The 23,544-nt window shown below is 37.6% G+C and overlaps 1 protein-coding gene across 3 annotated transcripts in view; it reads right to left on the bottom strand.

Moving 5' to 3' along the window:
* LOC145934978 (protein O-mannosyl-transferase TMTC1-like) overlaps window positions 1–23,544 on the bottom strand; it is a 149,085-nt gene that overhangs the window by 75,321 nt on the left and 50,220 nt on the right. For all 3 annotated transcript variants that reach the window (XR_014425137.1, XM_083035934.1, XM_083035933.1), the window contains one exon: window positions 1,969–2,146. Coding sequence is in view for 2 of the 3 variants with exons in the window: in XM_083035934.1 (XP_082892060.1) it covers window positions 1,969–2,146 (178 nt within the window). In the remaining variant the exon portion in view is untranslated. The remainder of the gene's footprint in view (window positions 1–1,968; window positions 2,147–23,544) is intronic.

Here is a 23,544-nt window from a genome sequence, read left to right as displayed (position 1 = left end):
CATCGTATAAAAAAGTTTTGTGACGATTTTGTCGCGATAGAGGCAAAATGATACCAACACTCCGACTAATGTTTCAATATTTAATGTAATTGGGCAAAAATGGTTTGAACGAGTAAATATTTGAATTATCATCCAGAAATGTGCTGCGATATACCATATCACCGATTTTACTGCTTCCAAATTTGAAAATGACATTAATTATATATAAAACCAATCGCAGAATTTTTCATAAAATTGCTAAAAATAAACTTTTATATAGAATTTTATATGCCAGGTAGAAGCTGTTAGTTTTTGCGCGATTTTTTACTATTGCTACATGGATGACAAGAGATATTGTCATACCATCTCGCATAAAACTAATCGCGTCCGGCAGAGTATTCGATCTAATATGAGTATTATCTGACTTAGCCATATCCGCCCTACGACATGAACATGATATCACAATAGTGACACTGGCAACGAGGGCTCGCTGTGCACGCAACGAATAATACATGCAATACTACACGCACGTGATTGTAACAGGATGCAGTGCGTGACCGGCAAGCAGGCCGAGCTTGTAATAGGCAGAGACTGGACTTGCGAACCGGTGTCGTATGCTGTCAGTAATTCCGCTCAAAAGGCACGATTCTGAACTAATGACGCGGAATTCACCTTTATATACATACCTATGCAATCTAATTCCCACACATTTTTCTCGTCTGTGTAATTATTTATTCATAATTATGAAAAATTAACACGCATTGTTCGTCGGTATGATGTTTCGTTTTCAATTCTTGAGTCGTGAATAAATATGAGCTCCGTTGAGTAGAATAATAAATCAATAAAAAAAAAGAAACAAATTTGCACGTGCGATAGATATGCAGCAATATTTATGTAAAATTATTTTGAAATAATATAAAATTAAAATGTACGCATATATGTTATATATCGTTTATATTATCTTTTAACGATTTTTCATAGATATACGTAGAAAATAACGGACTTTTATCAACTTATATATCGTCTTCGACATTAAGCGAATGTGTTATTCTAATTACTGACGCACCATTTCGTATTGTATTTACCGACTTCCTAATCTAACGCTCTACAAATTTCTATTTCTAGGAATACATAATAATATAATTTTAGGCAATATACATATAACGGCGAACAAAGCTTCATAGTTATATACTTAAGTAAAGCAGGTTAAGTAGAGTAATATTATTAACGACATCGAAGTTTATCATTCTCGCGCTAATGCCGTGTAGAAATACTTGATGAAAGCTAGCAGCTCTCTAATACTGCCTCTCTTCGGTCTGTATAGAGTTCCAAAGAAAACTTACGATTCGTCTAAAGTAGCATGCGCAGACATCCTAAGTGGTTCTCTTATGGCTGATAAACGCCAACGTTGATTACAGCAAAAAGAGGTCTATCTTAAAGCAACAGTCTCTCTCTCTCTCTCTCTCTCTCTCTCTCTCTCTCTCTCTCTCGAGCAACAAACACATCAAATTTTGTTCGTCACGATCATAGCCATAATAAGATTAGGCTAATTATGTTTATGCACTTACGAAAATCGGATCAGTCAGACCCTATTCGCGCACGCGAGGCGGTTACGCGACGAGTGGACTCTACTAATCTTGTTGTTTTGTTTGGTTTGCCATTGTGTGTGCTGCGAACTATGTAACGCGTAAGTACATGTTCGCGAGAATATTGCTATTGAATATTAACTAACGGTAAGCGAACGGTAAGCAAACGAAATCACGGAATAACGAGGGATCAACTGAAGCGTGTGCAATTAATAGTTTGCCTTTTACAGCTGAAAAGAGGCATAACTGATCGCGATCGTTAATGATCGTAAATACTAATAGCCGGATTGAATCAGATGTAACTTATACTCTGGCATTTCTTACTTAAAATTACATATTTAAATCTTGAAAAAAATCTTTAATTGATAAAGCATTTATTTCTCGTATATTAATTGTCACTTACCGCTTCCGTATGTACAGGATGAGTGGCGAATAACAATCCAGCGAGAGCCGCGAATCCTGGCCGAAGTGCAGCTACCACGAGGCTCACTCTGGTGACCAAGATGCACGCACCGGCGTGTAAGGCGACGTTTGTGGCGTGATACCACATAGGACTCAAGCCTGCCATCAAGTAATTCAATCTGAAATCAATTAAAACGGGAGTAATATTAGATGCGATATATATCGACGAGTCACTGATGCCGAATGTTTAAAATTATTTCGACTTAATATAGGAAAATTTGTAACGTTTTAGCTACAAGCTGAGTGGCAGATAACGAACAACGAATAATTTGTTCACTGGCTTAAAATAATGGGAGATAATATTTAAGTTTTCTGCAAATAGGTCAAACGTATGTAGATAGATAAAGTAGATATCCTATATATACGTATATAAAAGATAAAAGAGCTTCGTCGAAAATATTCGAGTTAGGGGAGATTATAAATTTGCATATTTCCTCTCTATTAAATCAGTGTAAAACAACTAATCATGTCATCATAATAAAGATTGTATGCATCCTGTGTGCAAAAATAATATTATTCGCAAATGGACAAAAATGTTGCACCGAAGTTGTAGTTTCTGTATTGAAGAACATCGCTCTGCGACGCCTACATGAAACTATCCTTATTCGTAAAAAGGGGGATAAATTTCATTGTTACAAAGAAACACGAAAAGATAAATCCTGTCATCTTTTTGTTTATAAGTACAATGGATTTCAAACGCAGGCGTGACGTAGTTTCCACGAAAATCCGCTTAAGTCGGCCGGAGTAATCGGATTTTAGAAAACCATTCCGACCGTTCTCTTTTCGCCACAACTAACTGAGGGACGCCGCTTTCTTTGAGAAGATTAAAGTAACTGAAATATATATATATATATATATATATTTGCCCATTGGCAAAAATAATATCGACTTTTGATACGCGTGCGCGAGAATATCTGTATTGAAATATCTTTCATCTCGCGTCGTTTATTCAATCTACTGATCGCTGAAAAAATCATTCTCGCCATTGTAAACAATAGGCGGGAAATTGAGATAAGAGGCGGTATGAAAAAGTATATATATAGATGGTCGTGCCGACATCGAGATGAAAACAAACACCGTAGTTGCTGACGCAGCCGGGCTATAATTTTGGAAGCCTGCCGGCGGCATAAGTTCGACGCCCCCGGAGAACCTACGCTTGGCCCGTTTCCAAGTGTCAAGGATCATGGGTTGTCGGAGGCGTATCCTGTCTCTTCCTTGGCTCCAGATCAAGCAAGAAGCTCGCACACGTCGATCGCAGGGTAGCACGCAAATTTGCGCGTTGCAAAGTTTTTAGTTATATTGCAAACTATTTATCGTACATTAATATGCATATGTTTATTTGTTATTACGCGTGAAGGAAAGATTGAGGTGATGCAAACTTATTTTGCGAAATAGATTCGTAGTCTGGAAATTCATGCTCGTACATATTTCATTTAAATATCTCAAATCGTACTTTCGTATTTATAACTACCTTATTGTACTTTATTGTTTCTCCGCTGCATCCTTGGTTCGCAAATTTCTGGCGTACGCAATGGTTCAAGCTACATCAGAGTATGAGGACTGTATGCTTAGGAGTTTCTTGTTTACTCTAACTGGTTTCTCCAAGCACAACGGCGTGCACGTGCATTCACGTTACGGAATGAAGTACGTTGGATTGCAGCGACGATTGCATTATCGCACTTGGATATTAAACAAGTATTGATACAACCTCGCTATATCGATTACGTCATTACGTGATTAAATATACAAAGACAATTGGAGATACTCTTTGACGTAACGACATCAGTTTGGCCATTGTAGATTCGACAAATAGAATGTAATTATTTTAACAGCTGGTATCTGTTTTCGATCTAAAAAAACAAGGAGATTAATCGCTGTACATTACGAATGTCTCAATCTTCAGCTTTATTCTTCTTCGCTATCTTTGCGAATAATCATTTATATTTTTCCCCTGAGGAATTCTGTAACGCAATTTGTCTTCGTCGGCGCAACTTTCTACTCTACGCGAAAATTTCTCCTCTCATATCTTTTATTCATGTCATCATTGAAACTCGCCCAAACGCACAAAAGAAAGACAGAGAAAGAAAGAGAAGAGAAGAGAGAGAGAGAGAGAGAGAGAGAGAGAGGGAGAAAATTAGGTCTGGAAAATAATTACAAATCCTCTTTGTCCACGTGCAAATAACAAAAACTATTGACTTCAATGCTTTAGGAATACCTTATTCCGTGCAATAGAAATTCGTGAATCTATATTATTCATATACAAAAAATATGTAGTAAAGGAAAAATAATGTTATTGCATACTAATGTAATAGTAAGAAAAAGTAATAATGTATGTACAAAATATCGATCGCTGCCGTTGCGTTCTAAATTACTAATGTGAGAATAAAATATCGAATTTTTTTTATTCGGATACTAGTAAAAAGAAAAAACCTTGCAAAATTTGAAAAACTTTTTAATTAATTGGAAAATGATAGAAAGCTTTCATCCCGAAGATTAAGAATTACTATTTGCACGACATTTAGGTCGTAATTATCTATTTAATTAATTCGCTCTTAAGCGCTTAATCGGCTTTGTTTCTACATATTTCCTTGAAAAAATACGATAAGGAACTCGTTTAATTTCAGTTTCTACTATGTCACTTTTAATTATTTAATTGCTTTTAATTACCGATAAATTATATTTTTGTCGTTATGAATATCCCATAATAATATTATCATAATAATAATTAATATGTTTTAATATCATTACGCAATGTGTGAAACGTACAAAGTGTGAGTGTAATATTTTACATCATTTTTTTAACTCGTTTGTTAAAAGTATAAAAAGCATAAAGTAGCACTGCGCATACAAAAGCACTGTATTTGCACACGCTCGGTCCAAAAGTAATAGTTATTCTCTAAAAAAAATATTTTATGTGCAGTAAATTGGAGTATAATGGCGTGTACTTTGCATTTGCTGAAATAACACTGAATGATACAACCATCAAAAGTTTCAAAACAGAAGCATAGTATGATGAAGTAGAGCAGCTGCTCGTATCAGACCGCAGCGGGACCTGATACTAACTGTCTGACCGCAGCTACGCTCTTACTACTGGCTAACCACGACCGGTTCTATTACTACTGTTTGACCACACCGGCCCGTAACTACTGGCCAGCCGCAAAGCGCGATCAATACTTATTCCCGCTGTTCCGTCATTATCACTTTTGCGTTTGCGTTCCGGAACAACACGAACGGTTCTCGCGCCACCTAAATGAAGAGCTTTAATCTCAGGAAGAACCTTTAAAATCAGACACTCGTGCTTATCTTGAATAACCTCTGCGAAAATGTCGCCTCCTGCGTAAAGATTCGTACTACAAACTATCATGCGACATAGATCAACATCCTGAAAAGAAAATCTTAGCTGAATTCCGGTACATAATTAACTAATGAAATTTTGAGTCGGTCGTGTAAGGATGAATCGCCGGGGCGAGCCTTTCAAAGAGACGCTCGACGTTCGGTCTCTTCAAAGGGCTCTCCTAAAGACGTCGCATCGTAAAAAAGTCGAAAGATCGGCCCCTTCGTAACGAGGTATTAAAGTCTTGAACGATGTCGTTAAATCACGCTGGCTTAGTTTACTATCCCTCCTACCGTTACGTAGTAGTCGAAGATCAACCTCGTTTCGTCTATTCGTCTTGTTAGTATCTCCTCTTCCGTTTTCAAGAAAGAAAGGTTTTGAGAAGCTGCCCGTATATTACGAAGAGTTTTATCGTTATTAATCGAGGTAAGATATATCAGCTGCATAGAAAAAAAATATTATTTTTATATCATACGAGATATTTATTTTAAAAGCTTTTTCACGCTTTTCAGAATAGAAAGCATTTCTTTAACTTTTTCTCATGGAATGTCAAAGTAATGCACGATACCGCAGAGAAAACATTTTCGCGCGATTTTCCTTGACAGTGATGTACGTATTTCGAATCTCGTTTCCTTTTCGATAGCGGCATCGAGTTTCAGCTCTGCGAGGACTATCGTTTGCAGCCACAAGACAAAGGCACGATGATAGAGCATCATAGAACGCTATTCAGACTCAATCGTGCGCGGAATATAGCAGCCAAGATACCGATTTCGACTCTCCAGTGCTGCTTCAGTGATTTAAGGGACTGGCTAACCCGTACTTCCAGTCACGTTCCTCCCGGCCAAGTGTCCAACGAAATAAATCACGGACACGTCGAGACTTCGATCTCTGTTGTTCGCGCAAAGAAATTTGGTCACGTTGGGAGGCTTCCCGATCGATATCCGCAAGATATTGCCCCGTTCTTTTATGTTCGAAAAATAAGAGAGCACGTTTGTGCGCCCTGTTTTAAAATTCTTATAAATGCGAGTTTCTACTTGCTACGTATTTGTAATTCTCTTCTTTTATCGCATCTCTCTCGTTTTCAATCTTCATTCCTCGTTATAGAATTATGATAGTTGCGCAAATATGGCGATCTGCCAGATTGCAATCGCAGATTGGCAAGATTGTCATCGAGGATCAATTATCTCCTACCGATTTCTTCGCGAACCCTCTCTTTCATTCTTACGATCCGCTTAGCAACGCAGGCAGATCTGATAATACTATGAATTACGACCGTTTATACGCCTTGAGTGGCGCCATATATCAACCGACGGGCCTCATTCCTTTCCTAGATTGTATATTGGAAAATATGGTGTGTCCATGTCAAACATGATGAAGGACTTTCCGAGGAAGGCCGTGCAGCAGGTACCTAGCTAATATCATGTAATCATTAAGCCACACATCCCTATCCAGATTGCGCCTCAAAATTACAGTATCGATCGACGTGACTCCACAATCGGTTTCTCCGATATATAGTCGAGTTATTTTACGTATAAAGGCTAATATATAATTCCTAATTTTTATATTATTATTATAACATAAATTATACACAAATTTTATGTATTGTTGTAAACAATTCTGTTAGAAACAAATTCATCGCATATTCACAGTAAGCATAAAATGCACGCGATAAAACGGATACAACAGTAAGATAACTGTTGGCTGGCAATGTAGACAATTCTAAACGGCGACTGGATAGTTTTAAAGGGTAATTTGGACTCGTGCCACCAATCATTTGGTGTGCGACGTAGCTGATATCGCTAAGCGAAAATCCGACTTACGCCTCGTTCCCAATCCCTTGTATTGGGATCCGTTGGGAAATGGTCGAGACCGCTTTCATTGCGGCCAAATTAACCTGCCGATCGAGCGTGTCCCCATAGCCGAGATCGTTAAGGAACAGATTAAGCCGTGTTTGCGAGCAAAAGGAAAATGCTCCTTTTGCAACAAGGCGCAAAAAGCTTATCACGTTATAAAACGATTTACTACGCGGGTTTATTCTTGCAATTTCCCGATCCTCTTTAGAAACGATTAATTATATGGCATTTCATATACGAGAGAGAGCTATCGAGTTAAAGAGAATATAATAACTAGATCTCTCTATGATCCACAAAATTCAAGCGCTCTTCAATTAAACTCGACATAATAATCGGACGTTGGAAGAGGGAGGCAATTGACGATGTTTCGCGGAAGTAAGCTCCCACTGATTTGTTGTAATCCGATTTACTCCTAATCCGTCACGAAGGTCGTTCGCGTCATATTGCGTTCGAGGGTTTTAGCAGCGCAAATCGCTCGTGTAAAACCATTGCATTCGCGAATGGAAAATTCGATATTGTAGCAATTGCGCGAAACAAGTGCCACCGATCGATTGATAGAAAATCGACGATTGGTCGCTTCGCGTTGTGACAAGTCTCCATATCGGCGTGCAATGAAAATAATGTGAAAGCAGGTCAGCTGCAATCTTTTAATTAAAACTATAATGATGGACGTGCATGGGCTGCATTTGCGTATCCATGACGACGCACAAATGGTCGCACGCGTGAATAAATATTTTATTTTTAGAGACTCTTTATATACGCGAATTTATACGGGCGCGCCGGCTCTCTATGTTGTTAAAATAAAAATTGCAAAGCCGCGTGTTGCATCGCGATGTAATCTTTGCGCGCTAATCATTTTTTATCACACCCGATAACCAGTGTCCGACCGTGTGTATTAATGTTAATTCACGCGTCATCGTAATTGTCGGGCGAGCCGCGAAACGCGGCTATTAAATTTGTCATTGTCGCTGAATGCAAACGACGCGCGTTTATGGCTATGTACGTTTCCCTCCCTTTTGGCCCCTATACCGTTGGTTCGTACTACTCGTAAAAATGTCACCGAAATACACATAGACGGTATCGCGTATATATACATATATATATATATACAATATATACGCTCTGAAACGATTATCGGATCGCAGCCGCTTTTACAGCCGCGTTTAATTGTCACCCTTTTTATCGCCGACAATCAATTCGCCGAGAGTCTTTACGACCAAGTTATTCGTTTCTTCGCGTACGAGTAATACGAAATGATGACTCGTAGCCACAAGGAACGAACAAGAGAGAGAGAAAGGGAGAAACGCAGAGGGATGAGCTGCCACAATTTCGCGCTGCGCGAGGCGCCACATCGAATGCGCTCGTTTCCGCCGCGATCGTTATAACGGTGCAGTGTAAGGAACTGCACCAGGCAAGTTCTCGTGCCTTGAGATTAATCGCGTTCCAGGTTTCTCCTGCCCCGAGCATTAAACACGACGTCTGAACGATCTCGCGTTTTGTGCACCGGCGAATAGGCGGACTGGCACGATGATAACGTACGGGCAAACTGCAAGCAGAATTAAGGCCCTCATGTCCCGTCGTTGTAATAGAATCCCAGTGTTTATATCTAAAGATGCACTACTGTGTGTAAAAATAGAGAACATGGGGTTTATTATCAAATTTTCGCATGTCGCGCGAGTATTTTTACGATAGAAAGACGGATAGCTCAATAAATATATTATACGATTTGATTATTTGTCTAATGTACTCTCTTTTTCAGATATATTCGTAATTTTTATCATTATTAAAGGAATTATATGAGAGATATATCGTTGAATAGTACAATTTATCTCAATTTTGACTAAATGTTTAAACAATATATATTTATATCACTGAAATAAATATTAAATTCATGTACGTAATAAACATATTTTATCTCAAATTTAAAACCTTGATACATATATTTCATTTTCTGCCTCTCTTTTATATATTATATTATAACAGCTCTCGTGGGAAAACATCTTTTTAATGAATAAGAAAATATTTAAAATTAAGACGAAATTTTATTCATTCCAAAATACAATCAATACAAGTCAAATCTTTATTCATTTCTTTCTAAAATTTAATCTTGAAATTTTATTAATTTATATCAAATAGAACGTATTAATATCCAATAAAATAAATTCGTTGTGACGTCTTTATACACATATAGCGTGCTTGAAAAAGAGAATGCCGAAGTGCTTATGATTATTCCGTTTTTATTCGTGACGACCCGAACGAAACGAGTGCTTTTGATTTAAGGCCAGTTTTACAATCAAGCCTCGAGCCGTAAACTCCAAGTGTTCACGGTACGTGTGTAAGGATTTATGGTTGCATGCATATACGATGCTCTTCGAATTTTTTTAAGTTTATGGTGCCAGTTTTATTGAGTTAGGCTGTAAAATTACAATCACTTGTGTAACTAACAAAATAATATGGTCGTACACTTGTACGGATTTAATTAGCAACATCTTAATATACAGATTCCTAATGTGAAGAACTGTTGAAAACATCGCGGAAGATCTGCATTTATTATTTAAAATTATATATAATTTTTCCAAAAAAACTGTATATGTGGAAAAACACCACATCATATCGCGTTTTCAAATATATACCGGTGCTCGAAAATGTTGCGACGCTCGAGAAAAAAGTTCAGTTACCGTAATTTCGTCTCTCGAGATGTACATTAGGTTTCGCGGTGTATCATTACGCTATTTCGCTTGCGTGCTCCTAAATAGTACCATGAAAGAAAGTACATATGATAAGAGCAGAAACGTGAGGGGAGGGAGACGACGAAAGTGGAGATCCAGCGAGATGTGTATTGTGTTGCGAAGTGGATTTTTCAATTGCACGCTAATACGACTTTCCTTCTTATCGAGAAAACCGATTCACGCGAGTGCTGGTACAAACACACGTGATATCGCCTAATCCGTGCGACACGTTACGAGTTTACGATTCAGATAAAACGTCGATATTGCGATCGTATGGTGATAATTGATAATAAATAATTTGTACAAATTAACGAATGACCAATATGTGTGTCTCTATACATCTAGTCCACCGGTTCTTAGTCCAGTAGTTCTTTATGATTCTTAACTCGTAGACAATGTAATAAATTCTCGAAAATCCACGACTGCGCATGCAAGCTCGGACGCAAAACTCGCGGAGCTTTATCGTCGTGGAGTAATGGGCGACTGTTTGCGAGGCGGAGGCGCGTATAAATTGCTTCGTGAGGAGAAACGGAGAAAAAAAATGTACAAAAGAGCGAGAAGGACGAGTAGAAATAAGAGAGAGAGAGAGAGAGAGAGAGAGCGTGGAGGTAACTTCTCTATCCTCCCAGGATATCCAGAGCCATTCAGCGAGCCGAGGAAAGAAGGAGACCTACAATTCCGTGGGAAGAATACCTCTGGGTATTTAAGGGATAAAGTGCCGCGCCGAACTAAACGCCTCCGTGCCTAGGCGTATACCACCCCTAGCCCCTCTTCCTCAGTCGCTGCACAACCCACGCACATTCCCTTAGCGGAATCCCACGTCTCCCGTGAGAAGAGTCGGAAGAAGAGAACGAAGAGGAGAAAGAGACGAAGAGGATGGAGATCCAGATATGAAATAGCGAAGACAGTATCTTCGACCGAATTGAAATACATCTGCGGGCCAAATATAACTAGGCTCATGAGAGAAACATACTGCGCGAGTCCCACTCGTCTGCAGATAACTTTGTCCCATGAGAAAATAAGCCCGCTCTAACATTTTCCTCCCCCGTATAAGTTTAGCCTTGTGCTCGAACGTCGCTAGAAATACGGTTGGACAATGCTAAGCCTTGAGCTCGGAATAGTGGATCGCGCAATCTACACAAAAGTAAACGTGAGTCCTCTTTTTCCAGAAAAATTCCATTGTTATCCATCATTGAAAGCAGGCTATCATAAATCCGTCGAATAATAACGCGAGGAACCACAATATATATCAGACGGTAAATGTTCTGTATTTTACTATGTTTGCAGTATTTGTGCAACGGTAATGGCTTTGTCAGAATATCGGATTATTACGTTGAATTTATTACCGCAACCGTCCGCAATTGTGTGTCCATATTTAACTGGATATTAGTTACGATGACCGATGATAATGTTTTCTAAGACGAATGTTTAAATAACTCAAAATTGCACATCTTTTTTTTCGCGAGAAACACTCGACGTGAAAGATAATTCTTAGACTATTATTTCAACAGAAATTAAATTACTCGTTTTATTACCGCAGGTAAATTTAAAGTATATTAACATAAGATAAATAATTCATTTTTTACGCTTTCGAGATAGCGTTATTTTATCAATCTCCATTAGATTTTTACATGTAATTAAATACAAATATTATATGTTTTAATATGAACTAAAAGTATATTGGCCAACGAATAAACAATAGAAGAATAAAGAACGTTAAAAATACCGATAAAACAAAAGGTAAGAGTACTCATTGTCAGTCCGGCAACAGTCGCAGAATTATTTGTCAAAGAATTTTCAATTTTTCTTGAAGTTTCTCCAACTTTTCAATGAATTACCGCACGGCATTGGAGACAAACAGATTTGAAAATTCTGAATCAGACTTTCAACAAACTGTGCAATCTGTCGAATCGAGACAGCAACGTATCGCTTTTGCTCATCTTATTTCTCACGAGATGATAGACGGTAACAAGAAAAGATACCGATTTTTCTCACTTTCTTCACTTTACTTTGAGATGTACTCGTCATTTACTTCACTCGGAAAACACATTTTATATCTTATCTTTGTGTGAACTTCAACGAAGGAAAAAATCCAACATTTCAGAATTGCAATTATAAATAAAGAATAAAAAAGCGTTTAATAAGAAAGAGAAAATATATGATAATTTGTTCTTTACAGAAACTGTAATGTAACTATATATATTATACTTAAAAGAAAAATCTCAAGGACGAGGTTATATTCTGAAATAATCAAAATAAATCACTCAAATAAATACTAACCTCGCGTTTGGAGAGAGAATAAAAACGTCTATTCCGTTTTAAAGGCCAAAACAACTTGGAGAATGGAAACAATACGGTTAATGGCCAAACTTGAAAGACCATGGTTGAGAGAATGCCATTTCTCGTTTGAACCTATAAAATGGCAATGGTGGTGTACTGGTATCGAATTTCTCTAGCAATAGCAAAAACTTCGATACAATTCCTCGACCCTCCCGAAAGTGGCTTCAATACAATCTTTTGGACTTTGCTAAAAGAAATCTCTCTTTGCTTTCTGGATTATTTGTTCTTGGATATGCATATTTTGTATAGCAACAATATTCCAACATTGCAAACTTGAAATATTTTAATCCATAAAGGATGCAAAGAATGATTGAATTAAAAACGAACGACCGAGTATAGAATAACGAAGCCTTAAATAAAAGGCTTCTTATTTTTATATAGAATGTAGCATTTTCTTGAAGTACCTTTTATGGTTTCAAGAATCACTGGCGACTTTTTTTGTTTAATAATCGTAAATTAAAAATGTGATTTTTATATATCAAAAAAAATATTCTGGTATTGATATTTCATTTAATTTATTATAATTTAAATAACACGATTAAAATTAATATTTTCGCGAAATTCACATTCTGATAAAATAGCTTAAATAATGTCTGCATGTGCACATACAATATTTTATTTTAATTAACCATCGACCGAGATTTAAAGGCACATTGTTCATGAGCTTATGAAGGCACTCTCCTCATTTTGCTGTAAGGATCTTCGTCCAGTCGAACACTTAGGGATGCCCTTATCAAAGCCCTTTAGAATGGAGAGACGAAACAAGGCCACCCTCATTATGCGAGAACCAGAGCAGAACTCTCGTCTCAAGTACCTTGTATTGTCTTGAAACGGAACGTCCTATGAAAAAATACTGAGAATACCACTAAACTGCTTATAAATCATTATGTAATATATTTAATATATTACCTGTAAGAGAATTTCATGATCGACTATTACTAATAATAACTGCCATAATAATCAATAAAATATATGAAAAATGAAACTTGTCAATAATATACATAACTTGTCAATTTTTAAAGGTTTTTGGAAATTATTGTTGAAACAATTTGTTAAGCATTTGACTTTAATACGAGAATTCAGCTTATTTTCAAACCTGTATAAAATATGAACGATATTTGTGAAAAAGTCTTCTTTAATTCTTTTTAAGGTGTGATTAATGAATGTCTCTATTTAACGTGGCATATGTGGTCGTTAAACTTGATTTAATGAACCCCTGTGAAAAATAATTTAGAACGAGAATTTACGATGTGTGTTCTAACAACAAATCTATGTGCACCTTGTATTAGTGTATAATATACTGTGTATATTAGTGTATATATATTGGTGTAATATCGCAAGTAAAAGCAATATCGATCGATTTACATTCAAAATTGTATATTCTGCAAATGAAAAACTGTTCGATATATACGTATATATAAAATACAAAAACAACTTACACAAAACGACCTATACAAAAATACAAAAATGACTTACAACAATATATGTATATATATATTGCTGTAAGTCATTGTTCTCCTCGTTCAACATTTCGTCCAGTGTGTCAGCTGAAGCCTTTAAGCTGACAGAAACTCACAGCATGATTCGCCATCGTGAAAGCCCGCCGTTGCACTGTCGGAGGTACACCGCAATAGGGAACTTTTTTTCTAATACCCCAACTCGTTGCAGCGAGTTTGCACGTAGTAAACCTTCACGACGCCGTCATTACGTCGTGCAGCACGACTAAAACGACGAATACATCGTTCCTACGTGTCTGGGAAGTTTTCGCATCGCCCGACCCGACATTCGTCCGGGCACCTCTATACTTTCGCCACTGCGGCACGAAATACAGGAATTCGCTCGTTGCCTTTCACATAAGTAAAGACGTATACCTGACCTGACCACCGCACACAGTATATGTATATAGTTCAACAAAGACGTAATTAGCGATTAAAACTTTCAGCGGTAATTTCTTTCCTCACGGATGGTTGACCGCGTTTCACGGACGAGCTGGTCAGAATTTTCATTTCTGCAGCCTCCAATTTATCGACACCATTTATAGTTTCCTTCCAAGATTTTCTTACCTTTTTTCTAATTTTTTTCTTCTCATCTCCATGAATCTTCTTTTCATTTTTTTTCTCGGTTAGATATACCTAATTCGTTGTTAATCTCATTCATCTTGTTGCCTTATTTATGATTACGTTTATGTAACAAAGGCTATAAATGAAAGAGAATGTACAAATAAATAGACTCGGGGCAATTTCAAGCGATTATTTTATATCGGACAATTTCATCAACATTCTATAGATTTTGTAGATTAAATCAATTTGCGAAAACACATCTCTCTCTCTCTCTCTCTCTCTCTCTCTCTCTCTCTCTCTCTCTCTCTCTCTCTCTCTCTCTCTCTCTCTCTCTCTCTCTCTCTCTCTCTCGGAGAGATTTGAAATTCTATCTATAAAATGTTCGGGCGATTTACTAGCATACCGATAACTTTAGCACTGAAAATTTAATATACATCCGCAGCATTGAATATAATTGGCGTTCAAACGCGGATTTGTTAGCGTTACAATATCGCGAGTATGTTGTGTGCGAGAGCTTGAATAGAGTTTTTATATTTACACCTCGGCTGGTATAACACTCCCTTTGTAAATTGTCTCTCTAAATGTCATATAACTTACCGCCGCTACATTATTCAGCGTATACGCATACATGCATTAAATCTACCTTCACAAAGCAGCGGTAAATATCACTTCCCGCGCTACACACGCTACGTTGTTAGCAAACAAAAAAAAACATTTCCCTGCAATTTCGCATAGCTACATAAAGCTATATAGTAATATAATAATTATATTCAAAATCCTGATTTTCTCTCGTACATAATAGTTATTATAGCTTTCACAAGAGCATTAATGATACTAAAGCGTCATTGATCATCGACTCTCTTTATCGAAAACTCGCATTAGCATGAGATAAATTCTTTCATACTCATAGCACATTGCAAAAATAATATTTAGAAAAATTATATCAAAATATTAAAATATTAAATACACTAATTTATTCCTTTTTTTTTCTTTCGTTTTTTCAAGAAGTGGTTCAACTTTATACATATTTCTGTATTACCAAAAGATTTCTAACAATTTGGAATTGTGTGTAATATATATGTCGTTTGCGTAAGAAACAATGTGAAAAATTTGTGTTTACAACTTATTTCACAAGAAAGAATAGCGACAGCATCATTTTTTTATTTTTCTTAAGCACAATGTTGCGGGCTCAGGCAAAATGGCAAGCCAAGGAAAATTGCAAGCTTTGTTCGTGTCAATGATACAACGAATTTTTCTTAAGAAATTTGTGTACAATTTAATGCAGCAATCAACAGTGTGGATTAGCGAGCTGCGCTTTGTACATCCTATTCTTTCATTTTGCATAGTTGCTCTAATTTTTCGGATGTAATTTTTCCGTGGCGCGGAATAATCGGCTGTTTGTGTTGAGTTTATCGCAATTTCGTGAGTTTCGTATTAATTTATACGACAATTTCCTTCTTTCGATGTAACTCCCTCTGTTACTCGGGACTGGTCCCGTTATTCGAATCTCGCTAGATTCGCACTTGTACGGAAAATCGAGACGTGCTCATCCGCCAAAGGTAACGCGATATGAACTGGGTCACGTCCGTAAATCGATCCTAACCCCCGACAGACGGATCACGATCGTCTTCCATCCGTAGATTGAACGAACAGATAGACTTCCGATGTCAAACGTGTCGACAATCTCGCCAAGTTTGAGGAAGTCTGATATGTTATCGTTACGACTCAATTCCGGTGATATTCCTGCAGGAATGACACCGAATTTTCTCGATATTGTTTCACATGGTCATGATTGAGATCTAAGTGCTACGAATCCCGGATATACAGCCGCAACAATTTTTCGAATGATTGAAAATATCTCAAATTTTATCGATAGTGTCCTAGGATGCATCACTGCACCGAAATTATTTAAAAATATGTAGATTTGTGAATACAGAAAAGATAAAATAAAAATTTTTATTCTGTTTAGCAATAACACAATGGATTTTATCTCTAGAATTTCAACGTTTCTAAAGAGAAGTCTCCAAATATTATTCTCTATAATATTTACGAATTCTAAATCCGTTTCTATTGCAAGGTCAATTCAGAAGGAGATCGAAATGGGAAATCGGCGAGTAGAGCAAATCGCCGTGCAAAATTCGTGCTTCCGTGTAAGCGTGCAGCAAATTTCTCTCTTCTCTCTCCCTATATAGTAATTGCGGAACGAGGAAGCGAGAACTCACGCGACGTCGCTGGGGGTTGGAGGAACGTTACATTGATTCCATATTCCATCGACAAAGTCATGGTTCATTGAAAATTTTCCAATCCGTGTCTACGCGCATCATTGAGAGAGGCGGGAGTTAAGGATATGGAAAATTACGATAACATTACCAGGAACAAGCAATTTTTCTCTTCGAAGGGAAGTCCTTTCTCTTTCTATTGTACTTTCGATTATGGATTGAGCGGCGTGATAAACGGAACTGCAGACGAGGGAAACACCGATATTGTCATCCCTCCAGAGAGCGTCGAACCATTAATTATTAACAGTTTGCTTCCTTTCGCAGACATCTTTCTTACGACACACGGCAATAAAAGATAGATAGCATTGCGGTACTTAATTGTGCAGTACATTACATCGCTCTGGCTCGTTCTTTTGACATTTCGATTCTGTAAAATGCGAAAAATGAGGCAAACATTGTACATTAGAAGCCATCTTGCTGCAGATTCTAAAGTTAATTACTTGGATTTCTATTATCTCGAATTATTGATATTTTATTGATATATTACAATATATATTTTAAAAAGTTTATTACAACTGATAGAACTCTTCATCGCTTTATCGGCAATTGGAAATCAATTCAAATTGCAAATTACTCTCTATAGTTATCAACGACATAATCTAAGGGTAATCGAATTGCCATTTTAATTACGAATTTCATTTTCATGCTGTGAGAATTATTAGACCACGACAATCTCGCATCGATTTCGCATTGAATATTTCGACTGATTCCTCTCTCCAATATTTCACTTATTTCTCGCTTAATAATTTCTCCTCAATATTCACAAAAAATTAAGAATATAAAAACAAGAGAGAGAAAAATGATACTTAAAAGAAAATATACGAAATGGCGACGCATCTAGCGGAAATAAATCAAGCTTTTCGATTCTAATCTTGAACTTTTCGTTGAGCCACTTGCTTTTAGTGTATTATCACGATACCATGAGCGATTCTGGCACGGACATGATTCTTCTTAAGTCTTAGGCTCGTTTAAGGGAGCAAAGTGAGAAGATTGAGAAAGTTTTTAAGCATGGATTTATCCACTGTCAAAGAATATTTCTTGAGCCTTTGGGTAAGGGGGTGGATAAGAAAAAGAAGAACGCTCAGAAGAAGGTCAGCGACGAGGGTGGGCGTGACACGATCAATCATTCCCGGCAGTCATTCTCTCGTCTTTCACTTAAGGCCGGACTTGCTAAGAGCTTCGCAGCTGCTAATCTACCTTAATAAAACGGGCCGATGGTACGTTACCCTCCGATCTCCGGTGCCGGTTACAACGCGATTTACCCCCTTAATCCGCTGTTCGTGAGAAAAGTGTCAGTTTTCGGGGTCGAAAGAGCGGTGACATTATCGTTTACTTGACTCTACAAATACAAATTCGGTTGATAGGACTATTACTGGCGGCGCAAACGACCTACTAGAAGGAAACTTACTTTGCACGAATCAGGAGTTCCGCGACCGTTTTAGGCATCACGACAAGTTTACCGCACCGAAGTGATTTACGAACTAATATTTCAAGAGTCGTTGGACACCACGTGGAAAACTTTTGCTCTTTGAATAAGTAAATATTTTAGAACTGATAACTAAATTACTCTGAGACATACAGAAATTACGTCCGCAATTTACATCTACGCTGAACCGACATTATTATAGTCGGTGTTCTGCTTAAGTAATGACCTTTTACGAACGACACACGATTCGAGTAAAATTATGCAAAGACATTTAGAAGTTACGTAGACAAACGATTAATAAAATGCCCAAAATATTTTCCAAAGTTACATTTAGTCGAATTCACGAGCCCGTAAACTTTAACCATTGATTACCATCGCTTCTTATTTAGGACGCACCAATAGCTCTATTGATCACTGAAATATTCGTAGCACGTCAATCGTGCTAATGCTCGTTGTCGGTAAAGGCACCATATGCCATTCATATCCCCCCCGTATTATTTTCTATTATATTTAAACATTTAAACCGAGAATAATCGCATAAATAACGCTTGCATATTTATATAAACTCCGCAATTGTGGCTAAAATATAATGGGAATGAAACAGCGTATGCCATTGATATCGCCATATAGCCAGTACATTATATTCGCTATATTTGAACCGAAAAAGCATTTCATTGTCTTATAATAATTTAAAATCGCACGACAGAATAATGCGCATATCTATTAATCATTTTTGACGAAAATAAACCGTTAAATATTAAATATTTAAGAATAGATATTGAAAACTTGATTATCACACAAGAATACAAAAATTACATTACTAATAGAACTTCTATTATAAAATCGAAAAAATGCTTGAAATAAAGAAGCTTCCATGAAAATTGCGGATAATTTTACTATCGAGCAAATATTCTACTTCGATGAAGTATTCGGAATATAAAATAATTTTATGTGACAATTTTCGCGAGAGAATAAAACCCGACTGTCAATCTCTTTTTTTCCAACTGTCTGACTTTCATTGATTTTTTTCGCCGCGGACGACGCGGAATCAAAGTATTAGCCCTCTGAATTAGATACAGAGCGACTGTATCTCAGTCGACAGTAATCGATCAAGCGATCCAACGAAATAACTATCGCTGTTTGTCGTGCAACAACGAAGGTAAGAGAGCTCAATGGTCTTATTGCGTTAGCGAAGCGCCACTTACCGCTCCGTCTTCCGTGTGTCTTTTCTTTGCCGCGGCCGGCGAGGAGGAACTTTCGCCTTATCCGATATTTCCGTCTTTTCGTATCTGTGTTGCAACGACGCGATGGGGCAAAGTCTGATGCGGCGGCGGTTTCCCTCCCGGATGGGAAAAGCTGACGTACGATCGATCATATCTATGATTGAACGGTTCTAATGGAGCCGGAAAGCCGGCTACGTCGGATTATGAACCGCCGTCTGTGAATAAGCAAGCGTCGTTCAAAGTGGCGGCTTCGTAAAAAATGACAACAGGGTTTACCCTTGGTCGTCGGTGGAAGGATCCTCGATTGCCATGATTTATTATCGTAGTCGCGAGCGATTTTATTTATTAACGAAGAGAAACTTGGTCGAAACGCGACACCGTCCGAAATCAATTTCGAACTTTGCGATGCCATTCCCTACACATTCGTCGTTTGAGCGACTTCAATCGAACGTTGACCTACAAATGTTGGAACGATTTCTCGCGCACGAATATAGCGAAAATCACGTGTAAAAATCACGTGTTTGATAACTTCGCGACGCAAAGTAATACAGCGGGAACGAATCGCTACAAGAGGAAAAACTTGCAATAAATCTTGCGCGTTTTAGAAGCAAGACCAAGTGTAGCGAGGACCTGGTTTCATCTTCCTTCCCCCGCGCGCAAAAGAAGACGCACAAGAACCGCTGTAGAGAATAGTCGAATGGGAACGGAGAGAGCGACGATTTATATTCGTCAGAGACGCAGGGCCTTGGCGCGCTACATGGAATAATACCAGGCCGTCCCCGCCACCATAGAAATTTCACCCTGGTTACCATTCATCATATTAATAAACCAGATTTCCCTTTTACGCAGCGGTATCGCTTCCCTTTCTTTTCTGTCAAGATTTAATCGTTCGTCTCTACCGTTGCAAAAAGAGGCACTGCTGCCAGAACGACATTTATGATCGCGGTTTCTTTCCTTGTACTATTCTAATTATATTCACATCTATTAACATTGAAGGTTAATATGATTCTTCGAGAGATGGCATATTGCACGTTATTTTTGCACGATTTTACTTATTCGAATAAGCAGTATCTCGAATGTACCTTGCGTCTGTGATTGTAATTTTACAGCAAGGGAATAGGTGCGAGAACTAAAGAAAGCAGATAAGGAAGATCGAAAACTCTCGACGGTGCCGATAAGAATGAAAATTGAGTCGACTGAAATAAAGAAGAATGCACAAGTGTGTTTCGATTTATTTCTGGAACATCAAAGGGACGGAATAGCATTGCCTTTTGTGAAATTGAAAGACGCGCACTCGTGTATCCGCAGTTGTGCAGCACCAAATACATACATTGTTGAAACATTTATAGAAAGGATGAAAGAAATACTTTACAATAAGTTAAACAACATAGATAAAAATAGTTCACAATATGACTTAGAATTTATAATAATTTTATAGAAATATTTGTTATAAAACATTTTATAGAGATATTTCCAAAAAATATAATAAAAGAGTTTGTAAAGACTGTTCTATGTCGTACACAATAATATTAACAACCGCTTATACAGCACGCTTTGAAACGTTTCGCTTTTATGACAGAATATGTTTCATAACCGTATAAAGTACTCACTAGAAATGTTGGATGTACAAAGGATAAAATCGCCGGAAAGAATAGTATTCAAAATTTTGCATAAAATTACAAACAAAAGAAAAATGTTATATTATATAAGTAAAAAATTCGTAATATGCAAAATAATAATTGTAAATAATACAGATAGAATCAAGTTTAAAAATTACTATAACTAAAATTGTAATAATAAACTAAAATACTATCGAAAATTCTTTTAACCGTGTAATCGAATCCTGAAAGAAATTTATAGTTTGTTTTCGTCCTTCTTTCCAACACCGGCAGAAAAACCTAAATCGCTCTGGACGAACAAGAAAATCCTCCATAGCGAACTCTACTTGGAGCTCTCTTCTTCTTTTTCTCAAACGCATTCCGACCTGAATCATCGCGCCCGGCGTCATAGATGTCGAGATAGGTTTAATGCATGCAAATGTCGGAGCAAAAGCAGAAGTAGGATTCGTGCCGTATCTTTAAAGAAAAGTCGTGGTGTTCTCTCTTCCTCTCTCTATCTCGTCTGGCCGTTACCGTTGTCGATGGGAAGCGCGGCGAGCAATTTACCGATTACCCTTAATTGAAGACGATGACTTAACGCGCTCGTATAACCGCCCGGGGTGCCGGGAATCGCAATAAACGATCTGTTCTGCAGCGTCGGCGAGCTACGTGACTTCAACGGCTCGATTAAACTTCACAAACACCTAATGGATAGGAGGGCAATACCTACACACGCACACACACACACACACACACACATATACATATATGTACGTACATACGTATAAGATACGTATACATATATGTATACATATATATCCACATATATATCCGACACATAAATAAATATCTATATCTCGATCTAGCAAAAATCGTGTATAAAATATCTAATAGAAAGATTAAATGCGAAAAAAATGTGTCGTGATAATAAGATACGTGCCTAAACTTTCGGATCAAACATCGGATTGTTAGTCCCATCGATCAATCGGTCGTTTGTAATTTGACAGTCATTAATCTTCATTATAAAAAAGGTGAGTTTCAATTAAGCGAATTGCTCGCCCCACTCGAGCCCGTAGAACCGTTAAGCGATGAGAAGGGCCTTTTCCGCATCTTCCATCATACGTCGAATCAAAGAAGAAATGTGCGGAGTTTGATAAATGATTCAGCACGCGCGGCAGAGGCGCTGCAAACTCTTGGGCATTAAGTATTGACTGTATCTCCGCCGTTCCACCCTATACATGTTTGTTTACAAAGGGATAGTTTCCGGAGGATGATGATACCGACTACGTGATTCGGCTGGTTTTTAGCGAACGCGTAATCGAAAAAAATATTACATTGCCTTACTGAGTAAAGTCTTTAGGATTCCGCGGAATAAGCCTCCTCCATAGATTTTCGCAGAATCTGTGTTCTCAGTCTTGTAAACGTCGAGACTCGGTCTGATAAATCGCCAGCACCAGACAGACGAATAGTCCGTAAAACGCATCTCTGACAAATGGATGGCCATTGCCGAAGAAAAAGGCGCGCGGACTCCTCGTCGCCTTTATGGTAAACTGAGAGAAGATTGCTAGGCCTGGTAAACTGATCTCCGGAGAAAATCCAACGTGATTTTCTCGTGTTTGATATTTTTGCATCGCGAGATATAAGGTCCTAATGATAAACTCAAAGTTTTTCAAATCGCATGGTCAACGCAAATCTATCTACGGAGGGAAAAATTATATAATCAGTTGATAAATATTGTCTGATGCTACATGCTTGAAATGCATATAAAAGCAGAATTTTTATACGCTTGTGAAAACAACAGTAAAAATCATTCCTGAAGGTTGCGATATTTGTAAAACTTTTTGTAATATGCTCGGGGACACTATCTCGAGTTTCGTGTTTATTTTTTTATTGGATGAAGAAACAACTTTCATTATTTTTTATTTTTGTTTTGTTACGTGACACGGCATGTTCCGCTCTCAGATGGGACGCTCTTGTTGCAACCAGTTATAATCAAAGTATCATCGCACTCGCTGGATTGTCCAAAGGCATGCGGTTTATTGAGCATCGATTCGTTAAGTTTAACGTCTGTATCGAGCGCAGAGCGTCACGTCGCTGCAGCACGGCTATTACTGCATAAAAATGCGGATACCGTGAATGTCGATACGGCCAAAGGCTAAATTCGATACGTTAACGTGATTGCATATACGGGTTAATTCACGAAGAGGAAAAAAAAAGCCCGAGGAAAAAGGGAAGATTGTAAAAAGCGCCGAGGGCGTAGTCTGTGTGCATTCATGAACCGGCATAAAAATCAAAGGCTTGCTCTCGGTGTCACCAACACGTGCAGACACGATTTTCCTCTTAAGCCATCAGACCTATCAAGCGTCAATAACGCGTATTACACCGAGATGCATATACGATATATTTCTTTAATGGGATATTTAAATACCGAGAACAAATTGCAATAATGACTGTATTTCTTTGATGTGATACATGTGCATGTGTATGTGTATAATAATATATCCATAAAAATATATATATGTTAGACCAGGCATGTCAAACTCGTTTTGCATTACGGGCCACATGATCTATTTTGTATTAAGCTGAGGGCCGCATGTTTTCAATGTTCCTAGAATAAATAAAATACGATTTTTTATATTATTATATTTAGTATATTCAATGTATATTATACATAG

The sequence above is a fragment of the Prenolepis imparis genome, unplaced genomic scaffold (assembly GCF_030444845.1).
Source record: "Prenolepis imparis isolate NDT839.2.m4 unplaced genomic scaffold, iyPreImpa1.0 SCAF_4, whole genome shotgun sequence".
In the NCBI taxonomy this organism is placed as follows: Eukaryota; Metazoa; Arthropoda; class Insecta; order Hymenoptera; family Formicidae; genus Prenolepis; species Prenolepis imparis.
The sequence above is the reverse complement of the archived record's forward strand: the minus strand, read 5'-3'. Positions and strand labels throughout refer to the sequence as shown.